The 14256-nt window shown below is 39.4% G+C and overlaps 1 protein-coding gene across 1 annotated transcript in view; it reads right to left on the bottom strand.

The window, feature by feature from the left end:
* Nucleotides 1–14256, bottom strand: part of LOC121960796 (sodium/hydrogen exchanger 9-like) — an 83269-nt gene that overhangs the window by 27934 nt on the left and 41079 nt on the right. The window contains exon 12 of the mRNA XM_042510656.2: nucleotides 13568–13721. Coding sequence (XP_042366590.1) covers nucleotides 13568–13721 — 154 coding nt within the window. The remainder of the gene's footprint in view (nucleotides 1–13567; nucleotides 13722–14256) is intronic.

The following is a 14256-nucleotide window of genomic DNA, read 5'->3' as shown; positions in this document are numbered from 1 at the left end:
GCTGTCTGTCTGTCCAAATTTCTGTCTCCATCTGTTCATCCCAATGTTCTCTCTGTAATGTTCGTCAAGAGGCAGAGGGGCTGAAATTATAGAGGGCTAAAAATAATGGCTCTATAAATAAGAGGTGCCCATTGAGAGTGATTGAGAGGCGAGGTCGCTAGGCAGCTGGGGATGCTGGGTAAGTTGGATTCATTAGCGCTCTCCACTTCCACAGAGTAGCCCCCACAACTCTCCTACACAAACACGAGGTACAGCTTTTGCGTAAACATCACAAACACACACACAGATGCAGCATTGGGTGTTGAGTGTTTCGAACATTTCTATCCCTACCTCTGCAGCTCTCTGCAGTGTTGCAAATTTAGTCCCATCAGTACCATCCATCAACCCTCATTACCACTTTCCCATTCCCTCTGAGGACTCCATGCAGACCACATTCTTAAAGCATTGTTCATCCAGCAGCAGAGTGGAAAAATGTGTGTGCATTTGTGTGCGTTTGCATTCATGCATGTGTGAGAGAGGCACCCAGTGTCTGTTTTATTATTCATACTCATGTGTGGATCCTCTTTCAGCCCACAGACACCTGCCAGAGATACACACAGCACATACTGATGTTCTCACTGTATTTTCTCTCCCTCTGTGGTGCTTAACTGAGCCATTCTGTAAACAATAAAAAAATACTCCATAACAAACTGTGTGTTTCCAATTTGCATATGGTGCTCATGCTAAATCCCTTCACTCTGGTTTTAGAGCATCTATCTGCCCTCATACACCCACACAACTAGAAACACGCACACACAAGTGGGCACTTTTATTGCTGTGATGCTCTTTTTAATGGCCTCCCTCCTCCCTCTCCATATTGACGTCATATCCATTAGGCCGTGCCTCTGGGCCTTTTTAGTAGAGGCTAGAGCGCAGGACTCCAATGTACGAGACACCCGGCCAGAGTCAATCTCCACCTGATAAACTCGCTGTATTGGCTGATCTGACAGACGCGGTTACCACGGCAATCTGTTCAGCCTCTCCACTCACCGCCACGACTATCAATCTACTGCGAGAGGAAACCCATTGAACTGTGTGTCAAAGGGGAGGGCAGTGTGTTAACGGTAGCACACGCACTCTGCCGGCTCTCACCTGTTTATTGTCTGCACGTGCACACACAAACACATGCAAACACACACACACACACACACACACACACACACACACACACACACACACACACAGCTCAACTATCAACACACATAGGGGTGTTGATAGTTGAGCTGAGAGAGGACTATCTGTATCTGGTGCCACAGAATGTAACCCTGGCAGGCTAATGTGAAGAGATAACGTTTCACGTCTGATCAGAGTCACAATCATAACTCACTGGAGCCTCCACCTCTCTCATTATGCTCCCAACAGCAGCATCTTCAATTAGGCACCTACTTATCACAGTAACAAGCCTATTTTCAGACCTTGAATATAGCACTTAAGTCTCAGCAACACCTTACTACCCTACAAGTCGCACTGACTGACTCTTTTCTCCTTCATGAATATAGAATGAGAGTGAAGTACAGGCAACTTCAGCCTAGGCAAAACAGACTTAGCTGGAATCAAGCAGTGGTGTCTGGTGTAGACAGAAATGGCAAATGACGGGCAGGGGTTCTGTCAATTTAGAGCCACTGCTGGACGAGGAAAGACTGAATTTTGACGGCAGACTCTTTTCCCTATCTGAGAACAGAACCGCCTGAAATGTTAAAATGAAGCTTGGTTCTTCAACACTCGAGAGACATAATCAATGGTCTGTGCGGCTGGCTGAACTCGCGGGGCTCCGCTGTGACTTAGTGCTGCACATCTAAACCTGTCGCCAACTGGAGCTGAGCTCAATGTAATGAGAAATGAGACTTAACTTTCAGTACAGCGAGGGAGGGAAAATCACCTAAGGAGGAACAGGGGAAGAAGAAAATAAGAGAGAGAGAAGGAGAACTGCAGGTTGTTTTGATAAATAACCTCAACAAAGTGTTCTGGGAACATTATTATAGCTCCGATCCATCACTGGATCATCAGGCTACATTAATAATTAAAGTGTTTTGTAGATATAAAAAAGTTCAGTGTATAGACAGATGTGTTTTGCTTGACAAATCAGCCAAACAGTCAGCTGACCCCCTCTGCAATCAAAAGAAAAGCATCTAAAAAGCTTTTGCACAATAGAGAATACTTTGGAAATCCCATTAAAAAATATGTTACATTAATAAATAAATAAGAATAATAACTCTCGTTTACTGGTGTTATTATTACTATCATTATTATTATTATTACCATCATTCTTCTTTTTATTATTATTATTATTAATGTGTTTTGTAGATATAAAGAAGTTCAGTGTACAGACAGATGGGTTTTGCTTGACAAATTGTCACCTGACCCCCTCTGAAAGGACAAAAGAAAAGACAGATAATTTCCTTCCACATCCAGAAAGCTATTGTGCAATAAAGATTGCCGTGGAAATCCCATTAAAGAATATGTTACATTTTTAAAGCAAGAAAGAAAAGCCCCTATTCCCTGTCTAAGTTCCAAAGTCATCCGTTGTTGTAGATTGGTTTTCTAATTCACACTTCTTATATTTTCCCATTTCCATTTATTACAAAGCAATCACTCTGACTGGACAGAATAAAGAAAATGCCAATGAAGGGGAAGTCAGGATTTAAGCTTTCTTCTTTCTCTGTCTTATTGCCTCCTTTCCTTATCAGTCGGGGCAAACCTATGCAGGAGCCATTCATCTTTGGACTCCTGTGAAGTATCTTCCATCCAATCGGGTTGACATCCTTTTATTATGGGCAGTGTGTATTTGCCTGTGCACATGAGGATATGTAGGTGACTTTCCTCTCTCCTTCAGTCTGCCGTGCCTATATATCAGGAGGGAGGAGGTGTGTAAATGTGTGTGTGTGCCTTTTCCTTGTAGTACACAGTCCTCACAATTGGAAAAATGTTATCAAAGCTCTACAGGCAGATGGATGTCAAAAAGAGGGAGCGAGTGAGTGAGCGAGAGAGTGATAAGAGGTCAGTGGGGCATGAAGGAGAGTGAGTGACATCAGAGACATGCTTTTCCACCCGTCCATCTGTCCACTCAAAACAAAAAGGCCAGTCATTAGCCAGGCTCCAGCTGTTACATCTTAGCCTCCAAGTTTTGAACACTGCTCGTTTATATGTCTGCACACGCAAATATACGCAGACAGTGATGCAAACGCACTACAGCAGACAGCCTGTCTGTCCTCCACTATGACCACCATGACGTATTTTGAAATGACATCATCTCACAGGACTGTAATGGCTTGCATGTGAGCTATTTTCTCATCTTGTTCTGTGTTTAAATCACTCTTGTTTCATGGAGTATGCAAATTAGGAAGACTAAAAGTCCACAGCCATGCTGGTGGCTCAGTGAGGCTGTACTTAGGCACAGTGGTGCTTTTAGCTTAATGGTAACATCAGGATGCAAACAAGCTCACAGTGACAATGTTAACATGCTGATGTTAAGCAGGACAAGGTAACCATCTTAGTTTAGCCCGTTAGCATGCTAACATTTATTAATTAGCACTAAAAGCACAGTACAGCTTAGGTTAATAGGAATGTAGCTATTTTTGTAGCACAAGTTTGGACCGACCAACCTTAAAACCTTGCCATCTATTCAGCCTTGTGACTAAATCTACACAAAACACAGTCTGTTTCATGATGTTAAAGGGAACCTTTTATGGTCATTTCAGGTTCATACGTGTATTTTGAGTTTCTCCAAAACATGTTAACTTGCTCTAATCTTCAAAAAACATACATTCTCCCCATACTGCCCATTCTGGGACACCTGTATTCAAACTCTGTCTAAAAGGCTTTGTTTTAGCACCTAGCTCTTAACACCGTCCTTCCAAAAAGGGAGTTGAGTGGCACTTTCAGTCGTTAAAAATCACAACTAAAAGCTTCGCAGCCCGGGCTACACAAAGTGCACCAGGTGTTTTCAGCAAATATTTTTTTATAAATTAAAAGAATATGTTATGTTAGTCACTGTTTATGCCAGGCATGTCCAAAGTCCGGTCCAAGGGCCAACTGTGTCCCGCGACTGTTTATAAATGGCCCACAGCTTGTCATGCAAAATATACTACATGTGTCCCACCACACAATATCTGTCAATCAAGCAAGTTCACCCCATGTTTAAGCTGCTCAGCCCATGATTGCAGGACTATCATATAGTCTGTAGCCATGCACACTATGCAGGCAGAACTAATATGTTTGTTGTGGTTTCATAAACAGACGATGAAAAAGCAAATAAACGGCTAACTAGCAGCAGACATTTCCTGCTAGGTAGTGGACATGACAGAGAGGGCCGCTGCTTTCAGGAGTGGTGGAAAGATATATACTTTTCTCTGAGAATTACAACAGTTGTGTTTGTCTCGTATGGGATTTTTAAAAATAACCTATATAATGCGTGAAACAGCAGTACAGCATTAGTTCATGGGAATGTCATTATCTTTGTAAGTCTGGACCGACCAGCTTTACAACGTTGTCATCCATACAGCCACGCTGCTAAATCTACACAAAACACAGTCTGCCCTTTTCCTGACGGTAAAGGAGACCTATTATGCTCATTTCAGGTTCATACTTGTATTTTAATTTTCTCCTAAACATTTTTTTTCAATAACCTATATGATGCATGACACAGCTGGTCCTCACATATTCTTACATCTACTCTGGCCCCCATTCAAAAAAGTTTGGAGACACTTGATTTATGATGTTTAATATTTTTGTGGTAAAATGCTCTTAAACTATGTAGTTTACCTAATTGTAATTATTTTTCATGATCTGAGCACAGCAGGCAGAATGCAACTTGCAGGAAATTGGTTTGGCACAAGTCAGGTGAAAATTTTCACATTTTCATTTTTTCAGAGACACTGGCAGATGGACAAAATGCATTTTCATTACGGGAAATTGGATACTTGTACCATTTTACATCTTAACAAAAGAATACAATACAGTAGGTGTTTGCTTTTGGCCCGTGGCCCACCAGTAAGTTTCAGTTTTGGCCCTCAAAGGGAAGAAGTTTGGCTGCCCAAAAATCTTTACAACTATACATGCTCCAGAAGGGGTATGATCTGAAACTGTGGTGAAATAAACAACAGTAACAACCAAGATTTCATGTCTCCCTGATGTTAGCATGCAGCTACGTGTAACAGTGTCTGTAATGTAAACATTTGCAGTAACATGCCTGGAGCAGATGACCATATTAATATCTCTCACAAGCGGTTTACAAAAAAGTAGAAAAAGAAAAAGAAAACATTGGAAACAGAGTATTCAGAGTGATCTGAAGTGGAATTACTTTTACATATGTTTACCTCGTTACTTGGAACAATCGACATTATAACATTATATATATATATATGGCAGAAAATAAGGAAAAGCATAATAGGTCTGCTTTAAATAAGAATGGAAAGCAGGGATGTTTAAATAACCAGCAAAACAAACTGCAGTAAACACAGAGCAGAGGCAGTCCATAGACCTTGTGATCTCTGCTGCACCTCTACAACTACAGCTACTACTAATAATAGATACGCTCAAGTGCTAAAAGCGAAATAAAACTATTAGTCTGAGCTGGGTCGGGGAAGAATAATGATATTCAAAGTGAAAGGGCTTGAAGAGGACATGACTGGCCAACATTCAAAGCCCAGGGGCCCCCAGACTGCTCACTGTGACTGGGTCTTAGATCTCCCCGGGGGTGCCCTGCCACCTCTGGCCCTCATCAAAGCCAAGGAGACAGACCGAGACCGAGAAGCAGCACTGTGGCATTGTGTGTGTGTGTCTGGGGGCTCATGATACTGCTTGGGCATAGAGTTACATGGGCAGACAAAAAGAGACAAACAAAACATGGTGCTATTTGTTATAATTTAACAGTGGGTTTTTTTCTTCTTTTAGCTGAATGGTTTAGTCAATTTGTGACAAAGAAATCAGTGTATAAAATAATTATTCTATATTTAAGGGATATGACGTACACCCAGATACGAATTAGACTAATAAAAGCGGTTTGACTTCAGAAAACAGTGTGTCAGTGACCTATATTACACTTTAAACTAACACTACAGCCCTCTAAAGACTGATAAAGCCTTGAGGAGATATCATATCAACATGTATACTCTGTAATTATTGACCGATCACAAATACTGGCTTTGAACATATAAACAAACATGGCTGTTTTCCTTGCTGGTGTGAAGCAGATGCTGGCAGATTGCCAGTTTTTTCATGCACAAGGAAACTTATGGCCCTCCTGGCCCTGTTTAGATTTTTCATGGCCCAAAACAAGGCTGGAGTATTTAGCATACACACAAGCAGTCTGTGCAAAAGGTGGTGAGATGCATATACATATTCAATATCACAGAAACATCTTCTATGTATCTTTTATTAATAAAAAAAACTGAGCTCAAATGCGGCAGGGAAGATACAACATGCAGTTATTTCTACCCACAGAGAAAAAGGGCCCTTATTGCATACCAGCCTATATACAGTCCTATATATCCTTATTTTTTTCTCCAAATATTAGCGAGTTGTAATAGAAAAATATTTCATATAGAAGTTTGTGAATGTATTCATGAATAATTTATGACGACACAACATGTGCATGGACAGAGAGATGCAAAAAACTTAAAGTGAAATCAAAATCATTCACCCTTTAACAGCACATTTCACACGTCATACAGCTGTGTCTATCATTTTAGTCTAAACATCTACAAGGTCTTGTTCTTGCAATATCTTAACATTCAGACGCTCTGGAGTCAAAAATATTTTACCCGATAACATGGGTGAATCATGCATCCTCATACAATTATTCATGAATACATTCACTTACTTTCATTTGTGATCATTTTCCATGATACAAGTGTATGCTGATTTTTTAAAACATGGGAAAACCCACTAAAATTAGGCGATAGACTCCTGTTAACAACTGAATAAGATGTCTGGACACTGGCCCTTAATCAATGATTGCAGTTACATGGACATGAATAACCTCATTATTCAAATTGCTCATTGCACATAATTATTATTTCAATAAAGAACCCTTTCTCAAAAATCACTGCTTTTCCAACATATTACACTTGTTTTTCATCTTCAACATATACCTAAAGTACAGCTTAAAAAAGCAGAGTTTTAAAGTAATCCACTCAAACCCCCCTGATAATAAAGCATTGGTCATACTGAACAATATATTCCAGACTGTGCTGTACTGCACCAAGGTTGAGCTTTCATCCTTGGACTTTATACTTGCTGGCTGGGTGAGCTGACATATGTACTGTATGAATGATAATAGCTACCTTTAAGTTAACTTTTAGATTTACTATTTTTCTCGTATTTCTTTCTATAACAGACATCTCTGATATAAATGGTTATAGTCTGTTCCAATGTTTTTGCCTCCTGCAGAGTAAAACTACTATTAACTGACAAGTGTGTGGGTTTGTGCAGAGGGAGGAAAACGTCCCTGGAGGTTGGGGTTGGGCTTAAGCAACAAGCATGACAATGCAGAGGAGAAAATGAGAAGCAGAGAAAAGAAAAAAATGACCATTATACAGTTTCATGGTAAGTTGTGTTTGGATACATCAATAATTACTACCAATTGCACAATACAGGAAAGTAATATTTTCATTACTGTTTGCAGTTTAGTGTAAATAATCACTTTATTTTGCTGTGCCATGATGAAACTCTCAAGTGTGGGCAATAATTTACCTTGAAATTGAGACTGAAATGGAGAGGAAAGAGAGGAACTGGAGAGAGGAGGAGAGGCAGACAGTCGAGGCTTTAAAAGCACATTTTGTCTCGTGTTCAAAGTCTGATGTCTGACTGAAGAGTTAGCAGACTGAAAACAGAAGCAGGTTTTTTTCTATGTAGTTCTCGTCTGGTTTAAGCTTTAACCATCTATCTAAACATGAAGCACATGAATTTCACATCGCAGTCTGACAGACAGCTCACCCGTCTCAGCTCTGCTCACCCCTGTATGGCATGCATCTCTGAGTATGTGTTTTGTATAAATACGTTTGTGTATGCACATGGCTGACTGTGAGGAGTCTTATGATAGCTGAGAAGTGAAACAAACAATGGCATTCAATATTTAACCCATTCTCATCCCCAGATTGTCAAATAAGGCAGCCTTGTCAATGGCAGTATACCAGCACATAATGAACCCTTTTAGTGTCTGTACAAGATGCACCAGGCTTTCAACTAAGTCCGATGTAAACTCATCCACTTCATACATAGTATGAAGAGTGAGACACTCACGTCATGCAACTTTCACCTAGGACACAGCTGTTAGTGTCCTTTGTGAGACCAAAAATCAACGCTGAGTTTTTTTCTAGCATTTGTAACATAGTTAATGTCACATGAAAAACTAGTTAAGTTACTTACATAAACAATCTTTTTTCTACTCCTAACCAAGAAGTTGTGTTGCCTAAACCCAAAGTAGTTGTGCAAACCTATGTTTCCTGTGAACATCAAAGTCTGCTTTGAAAGGACACTGTAGCATATGATAAGTGGAAATTGGCATGGTGTCACTGAGTGTCCAAAACTGATGCCAGAGGGGTACCTAGAGCATCATTAGCCCTTTTTATACAGAGATTGCTCTTAAGGGCCGCTACGAAGTCCCTTCCTTATGCCACCTTTGCATTTTTACACAGAACCAAACCATAGTGGCATCATGCCGCTCAAGTTTGTGATTCTGGCGTGACGTTTAACACAATAGCACTGGTCTCTAATCTGACATGTTCAAGCGTTGGCAGTGCTTGCTTAACTTCATAAACAATAACAATGCCATAACGTGGCAATAATCAATATCAGTTACTTTTTCTGTTATGTGTGGTCTGATTTCATCCTCTTCTCTGAGGGTAAGGACTAAAGAGCTTCCTTACCTCATTGTTTTCCCAATTTGCAGACATTTTTGGCTGTTGTGCCTCTTCTTTGAGATAGCCACTAACTGCTACTTAATGCTTTTTAAACCTTCTTCAGTGGTTGCATGCATAACGTGTTCTGCCAGCTGTAGTGGCTTACACAGACCTGAATTCAGTGCTGATACTACCTCTGCTGCCGGCTTTAAGGAGCGATAACTCTGTTCTACCATGGCGCCATCGTAACTTTTATACAGAACAGCAAAGCAACAGAACGGCGAGGTGGTATAACAACGCAATATTCCCGCCAAGCAGTGTAAAAGAGGCTTCAGTTTAAAGGCTGGAGACTGACAAAACTGACAAATGTGTTTTACCTTTCCGCAACAGTTATGAATTGAATGACTTATAGTGTCCACTTTGTGGTTGGAAACTTCAATTTTTGGGTTATTGGGTTACACTGGGCAGGGGTGATAGTGATGAAACCATGATACAGTACGCTCCACACTGTTGAGCTGAAAATCAATAGTTTAATAAGTTCATAAATTTCCGTTTGTCAGTTTGTACATCTACCTCCAACACATCACCTACTCAAATCTTTAAACAACTGATGAATGAGAACATTTCCCATTTTAGTGTATGAACTGGAAATTCAAAACAGATAAATCGGACTGAAAGAGACAGATATCCATCACCATTTCCTGTCTACAGTTGTGCTACCAGCTTTCTTGAACAAATTTCACAAAGTGGAAACAAAAGATATTTTACTATCTCTTTTTCTTTCATTTGATGCCTGCGGTGGCAGGTCTTTTGAGGTAGCTATAGGGTAAAAAAAAAAAAAAAAGAAGAAGACTGGAGTAATTTCACACAGAGTACAACTTTCAAAGACTCCTCCACAAAGCCATTTCAGAGATTGAATGGAAGTTAAATTTGCTCCAGGTGAAGAGATGTAATGTATTATTCACCGAAATGAAGTCTCTCAAAATTGTGACTTGTCCCTTCACTTCATACAATCAGATGAGGGAAGGGAGATGAGAAAGTAGAGGCGGGAGTTTGGGATGGTAAGTGAGGAAAAACAGAGCTATTTTCTGAAACATGACAGCCCTGAAGGCTCAAAGTAGTGTACTATGATGAGCTCCTGAGATGGAACGACTACCCACAACCATAGCAGTGTCAAGGGGACAAAAATCTGCAGTCAACAGAGGTGCATTATTCAGGACAGAAATCCACAGGCTCACATGTATGCACACACACACATACACATGAGGTAAAGCAGTAAGTCAAGAACTACAAAGCTGAAGTTTCCCACAATAGACAGTTAGGCTTACACTGTAAGCAGAGACTGGTACTTTTAAAAAAAACAAATAAATAAATAAACCAATACATTTATTTTAATAAATGTATTGGTTTAATAATTAAAATAAATGTAAAACTTGCCACAATATGCATTTTGATTATTATTTTGGCAGCACAATTAGCTTCTGTGTGTTCATTCAAAAGGCAATAAAAAACAAATTTTCTCAATACACTATTATTATAGGCAATGGGCTCATAAACACATGATTTTCTGTGTATGTTATGACACTGCTTGCTATTTTACATTTCTTTTTTTACATCACATTTACTATTTAAAAATTCTGTATTTGTGTCTTTCTCGTTTGTTTTAAGGCACAAATTATTATTCCACTCAGAGTATACTAGATACAAATCTCAGGTATTAAGTTATTTCTTGTTTTATTTATATATTTAGTAAGTTATTTATTACTCTGTCTTATTGTACTTCCCTGGACCTGATTTACTAGTTTGGTTTTTTTCATGTGTCAGCATGTACAGAATGACAATAAATAAACTTGAAACTTGAATTAACCATGAACTTTGGTGATGGAGGGGATCTTTTTGATGGCTGCATATTTGGTTACAATTTTTTCATTTTAGTGTTTTTCTTATGTTTAGGCCCCCTAAAATGAATTACCTTAACTATACTGACTTGTATCTGTACAAAGTTGTCACATTCCTTTACCAAAGTGGGCAATGTCCATGTATTTCCCTAAATTCTGAGATTCAATCATGTCCCAGACAAGCTAGATTCAGTATGTCACTAATGCAAAGTCAATGGAGCAATGCTAAAACCCGAAAATGAGTTGACATTTTAGCAATCAGTTCCCTTGTCTCAAAGTCAATGAGTTTGTGGTTAGATGCTTGAAATAAAGCCTGCGGTCACCACAAGCTTAGGAGACTTTCCTGTTTTGTTCTAAGACATAAAATATGTCAGTAAATCCCCCATTTGTGAATTTTTAAGCTCCAATACTGACAAAGGCAGTTGCTAAAAAGTGTCCAAATGAAACAACAGAACATCATCATGCCAAACACGACTTAACAGCCTTGTTGTGGTGGCAATGTTACATCATATAACAGTGGTGCAGTTTGTTTATAGCGTTTGTTAAGAGTTTGTTAAGATTGTCTTGCTTAACAAAACGTGTAAGTATCATAAACATTTGTTCGCCACAGAGCATTTTTTTCTGCAATAATCCAAAATCTAATGGAAAAATCGGACTGGCTTTTTGATGAGGAAACCAGGCTCATGCTAACTTCTTTGTCAGACTTCAGAAAAAAAGCACATTATCGCTCTTTGATACACAAATACAAATTGATGAGAAACTGACTTCAACACAACGCCGGCAAAGAAACCTGAATCCTCCAGGACATAGTTTGCATTGGCACAGTGGAAGTTTTGACAGCAAACATGGCAGAGTGCAGGTTTTGGATGTAAAGAGGACCCTGAAGCTTCCTTCCACTCGCCTATCTGCCAAAAAAAACCCATCATAGCAGAAATGATTGTGTGTTTCACAACCATTAATGCATTGCCAGCCAGTTAGCCCTACAAGCTAACAAACAACATAAATTAAAGATCCTAACTACACTTCAGATTCTGATATGTCTGCTAGTTACTGATTTTGGCACACAACAGACTCCTCATCTAAGTCTGAGTCTGGTATGATTGAATCTCTCAAATGTTAATGCTAACAAGTTAATCTGCTTCCAGCCCTTTTTCACAGTTTTTTTTAAAAAAACTATTAATGCGGGAAAACCTATTAAAGAAAATGTTAGTATTAGTATAAGTATTTTTTTTGCATAGGCCTACTTTAAAAGTGTCTGGAGGGGGACTTCAGTGTTGTTTAGGAATAGTTTGAACCAAGTTTTCATGAGATTTACAGATGGTCAACAAAGGATCATGAACTCATCACGAAGTGAAAGTCAGTGGGTGTTTAAATGCTCCCACTAAGTGTAGAGGCCAATCAGGATTGAATGCATTCATAGGCTACATGATTGTTTTAAAAAAACACTAATAGCCCTTAGGATTTTATCTTCCGTAAACCGACATTTGGAAGGTGCTATAGTAACCTATGACCTTGATTTCTTAAACAGCTCAGTCTTGCTGCAGATAGAATCTAGAGACAACAGAGCAAAAACTCTTTAAGCTGCTCAACTGACACAGAACAAGAGACCCGTGTTTGCGGACACAAATCCAGTGCCCTGGAGGATTTTACAGAGATATTGCTTCCCTGTCTGGTTCATAAACGTTAGAATTATAATGAAATGAAGCTTATTTGGCAGTAAAAACACAAACAAACAACTTGGCAGATTGAATTACCAAAGGCAATCTGCAGTTCATTGACAACAGAGCAGCTCCAGGTTTTGTTTCACATCACAAATTGCTTCATTGTCTCTGCTTTGCGGTTCTGAGAGAGGGTGTTTTAATGTTCAAAAATGGTCCAGGTTGTGCACTTTTGGATAAATTATGTTTTGCTTTTAATAAAGTTGATAAATATCCAATTGGGCAATTCAAATGTTTTACTGAACTTTTTCATTTTATTCTTAAAAAAACAGATTCCTGTTTTTCACAAGTGCATTTATTTACTTCTATTCTTCTATCAGAATTGAAGATATTTCTCTGCACGTTTTTCTTATAGTTACACTCTACTGACAGACTTGTACACACACACACACACACACACACACACACACACACACACACACACACACAAAACCACTGGTGATTCAAAAGCACTACCTCGAAAGACTGTGGGAGTCAATTATACCACTGTGATCTGGGCCACAGATTACACTTTAGTAATATAAGTATCTAATTACTGCCTTGCCTCCTTCACGCCTCTTCTACACTCCTTATCATTATCGCCTACTGGCCTCGAATCACAGATAGTATGGAGACTTTAAAAGAAAAAGCAGCACTGACTGTGTATTCTTTTTATAGCTACTTTTTTTCTGTATACACAGGTTTATGTGTACAGCGTGGCAAGCTGCATTTTAATGTTATCTCCTCTCTAAAAAGTTTCCAGGGACCTCCAGACCTGCTCTGCCCTGTGCACCAGCTGTGGAAGTCACTAATAGAGGGCAGAGCTGGAGCAGACACACAGAGAGCTAAGTGCCTGTGTAGGGCTGAGCAGGCAGCGAGGGGAGGAGGGAGAGGCAGAACATGCAGAGAGAAGCTTTACAAAGAGCTGTTGCATATAAGTGGGCTGAATGCTTAATGTGAGTCTAATTAAACTGTGTCTGTCTGTGTTTGAGAGAAACCACGAATGATGGAGGAGAGAGGGACAGATGGAGAGACAGGACGATAAGACGTGCATCATACTGGCTGTGTTGCTCGATGAGCTGGAGACACTAACCTGATGTTCAGATAGCGCAGCGTGGGATCAGTAGCTGTGCCCAGAACCCAGACGGTGAAACCAATCACCAGCAGAGTGGTGGTGAAGATGGTGCCCTTTGCATCTGTGGATGTGTCTCTTGCAGCCAGGCTAAACGCCACAACCCCCCTGAAACCTGAGGAGCAAACAGCTGAATTACTGTCAACCATCAAACCATCAAAAAACCATCCACCAACCAATCATTTGAAAAAGGAAGGAGCTCTCATAACTCCGGCCACTGTAACAGATTACACCCTGGCCATCACCATCACTGACCAGCTGCTCACAAGCAAACAGCCGCAAACTTCTAAACTGTACAGTAGTGGCGGACAAAGTATTCAGATCTTTTACTTAAATAAAAGTACTTAAAAGACATGGTTAAAATACTGTGTTACAAGTTGCACTGAAAATGTTACTTAAGTAGAAGTAAATAAATATTATCAGGAAAATATACTTTCAGTAATAAAAGTACCCAATGCAGCTGAAGTTATTCTTAAAAAATAAGGGGAAAAAACACCTAAAAATGCCTCATTAAAATAATTCAAAAAATAAAAACCAAAACCCAAAATAATTAGAAAAACACCTAAAAAAAAAGCCTCTAAATTATTAAAAAGAAAAAACAACAAATTATTCAAATTATTGAAGAATAGAAGCACACTCTAAAAACCTCT

Source organism: Plectropomus leopardus, chromosome 21, assembly GCF_026936395.1.
Source record: "Plectropomus leopardus strain MGB_pleo_1.0 chromosome 21, ASM2693639v1, whole genome shotgun sequence".
Taxonomy (NCBI): domain Eukaryota; kingdom Metazoa; phylum Chordata; class Actinopteri; order Perciformes; family Serranidae; genus Plectropomus; species Plectropomus leopardus.
The sequence above is the reverse complement of the archived record's forward strand: the minus strand, read 5'-3'. Positions and strand labels throughout refer to the sequence as shown.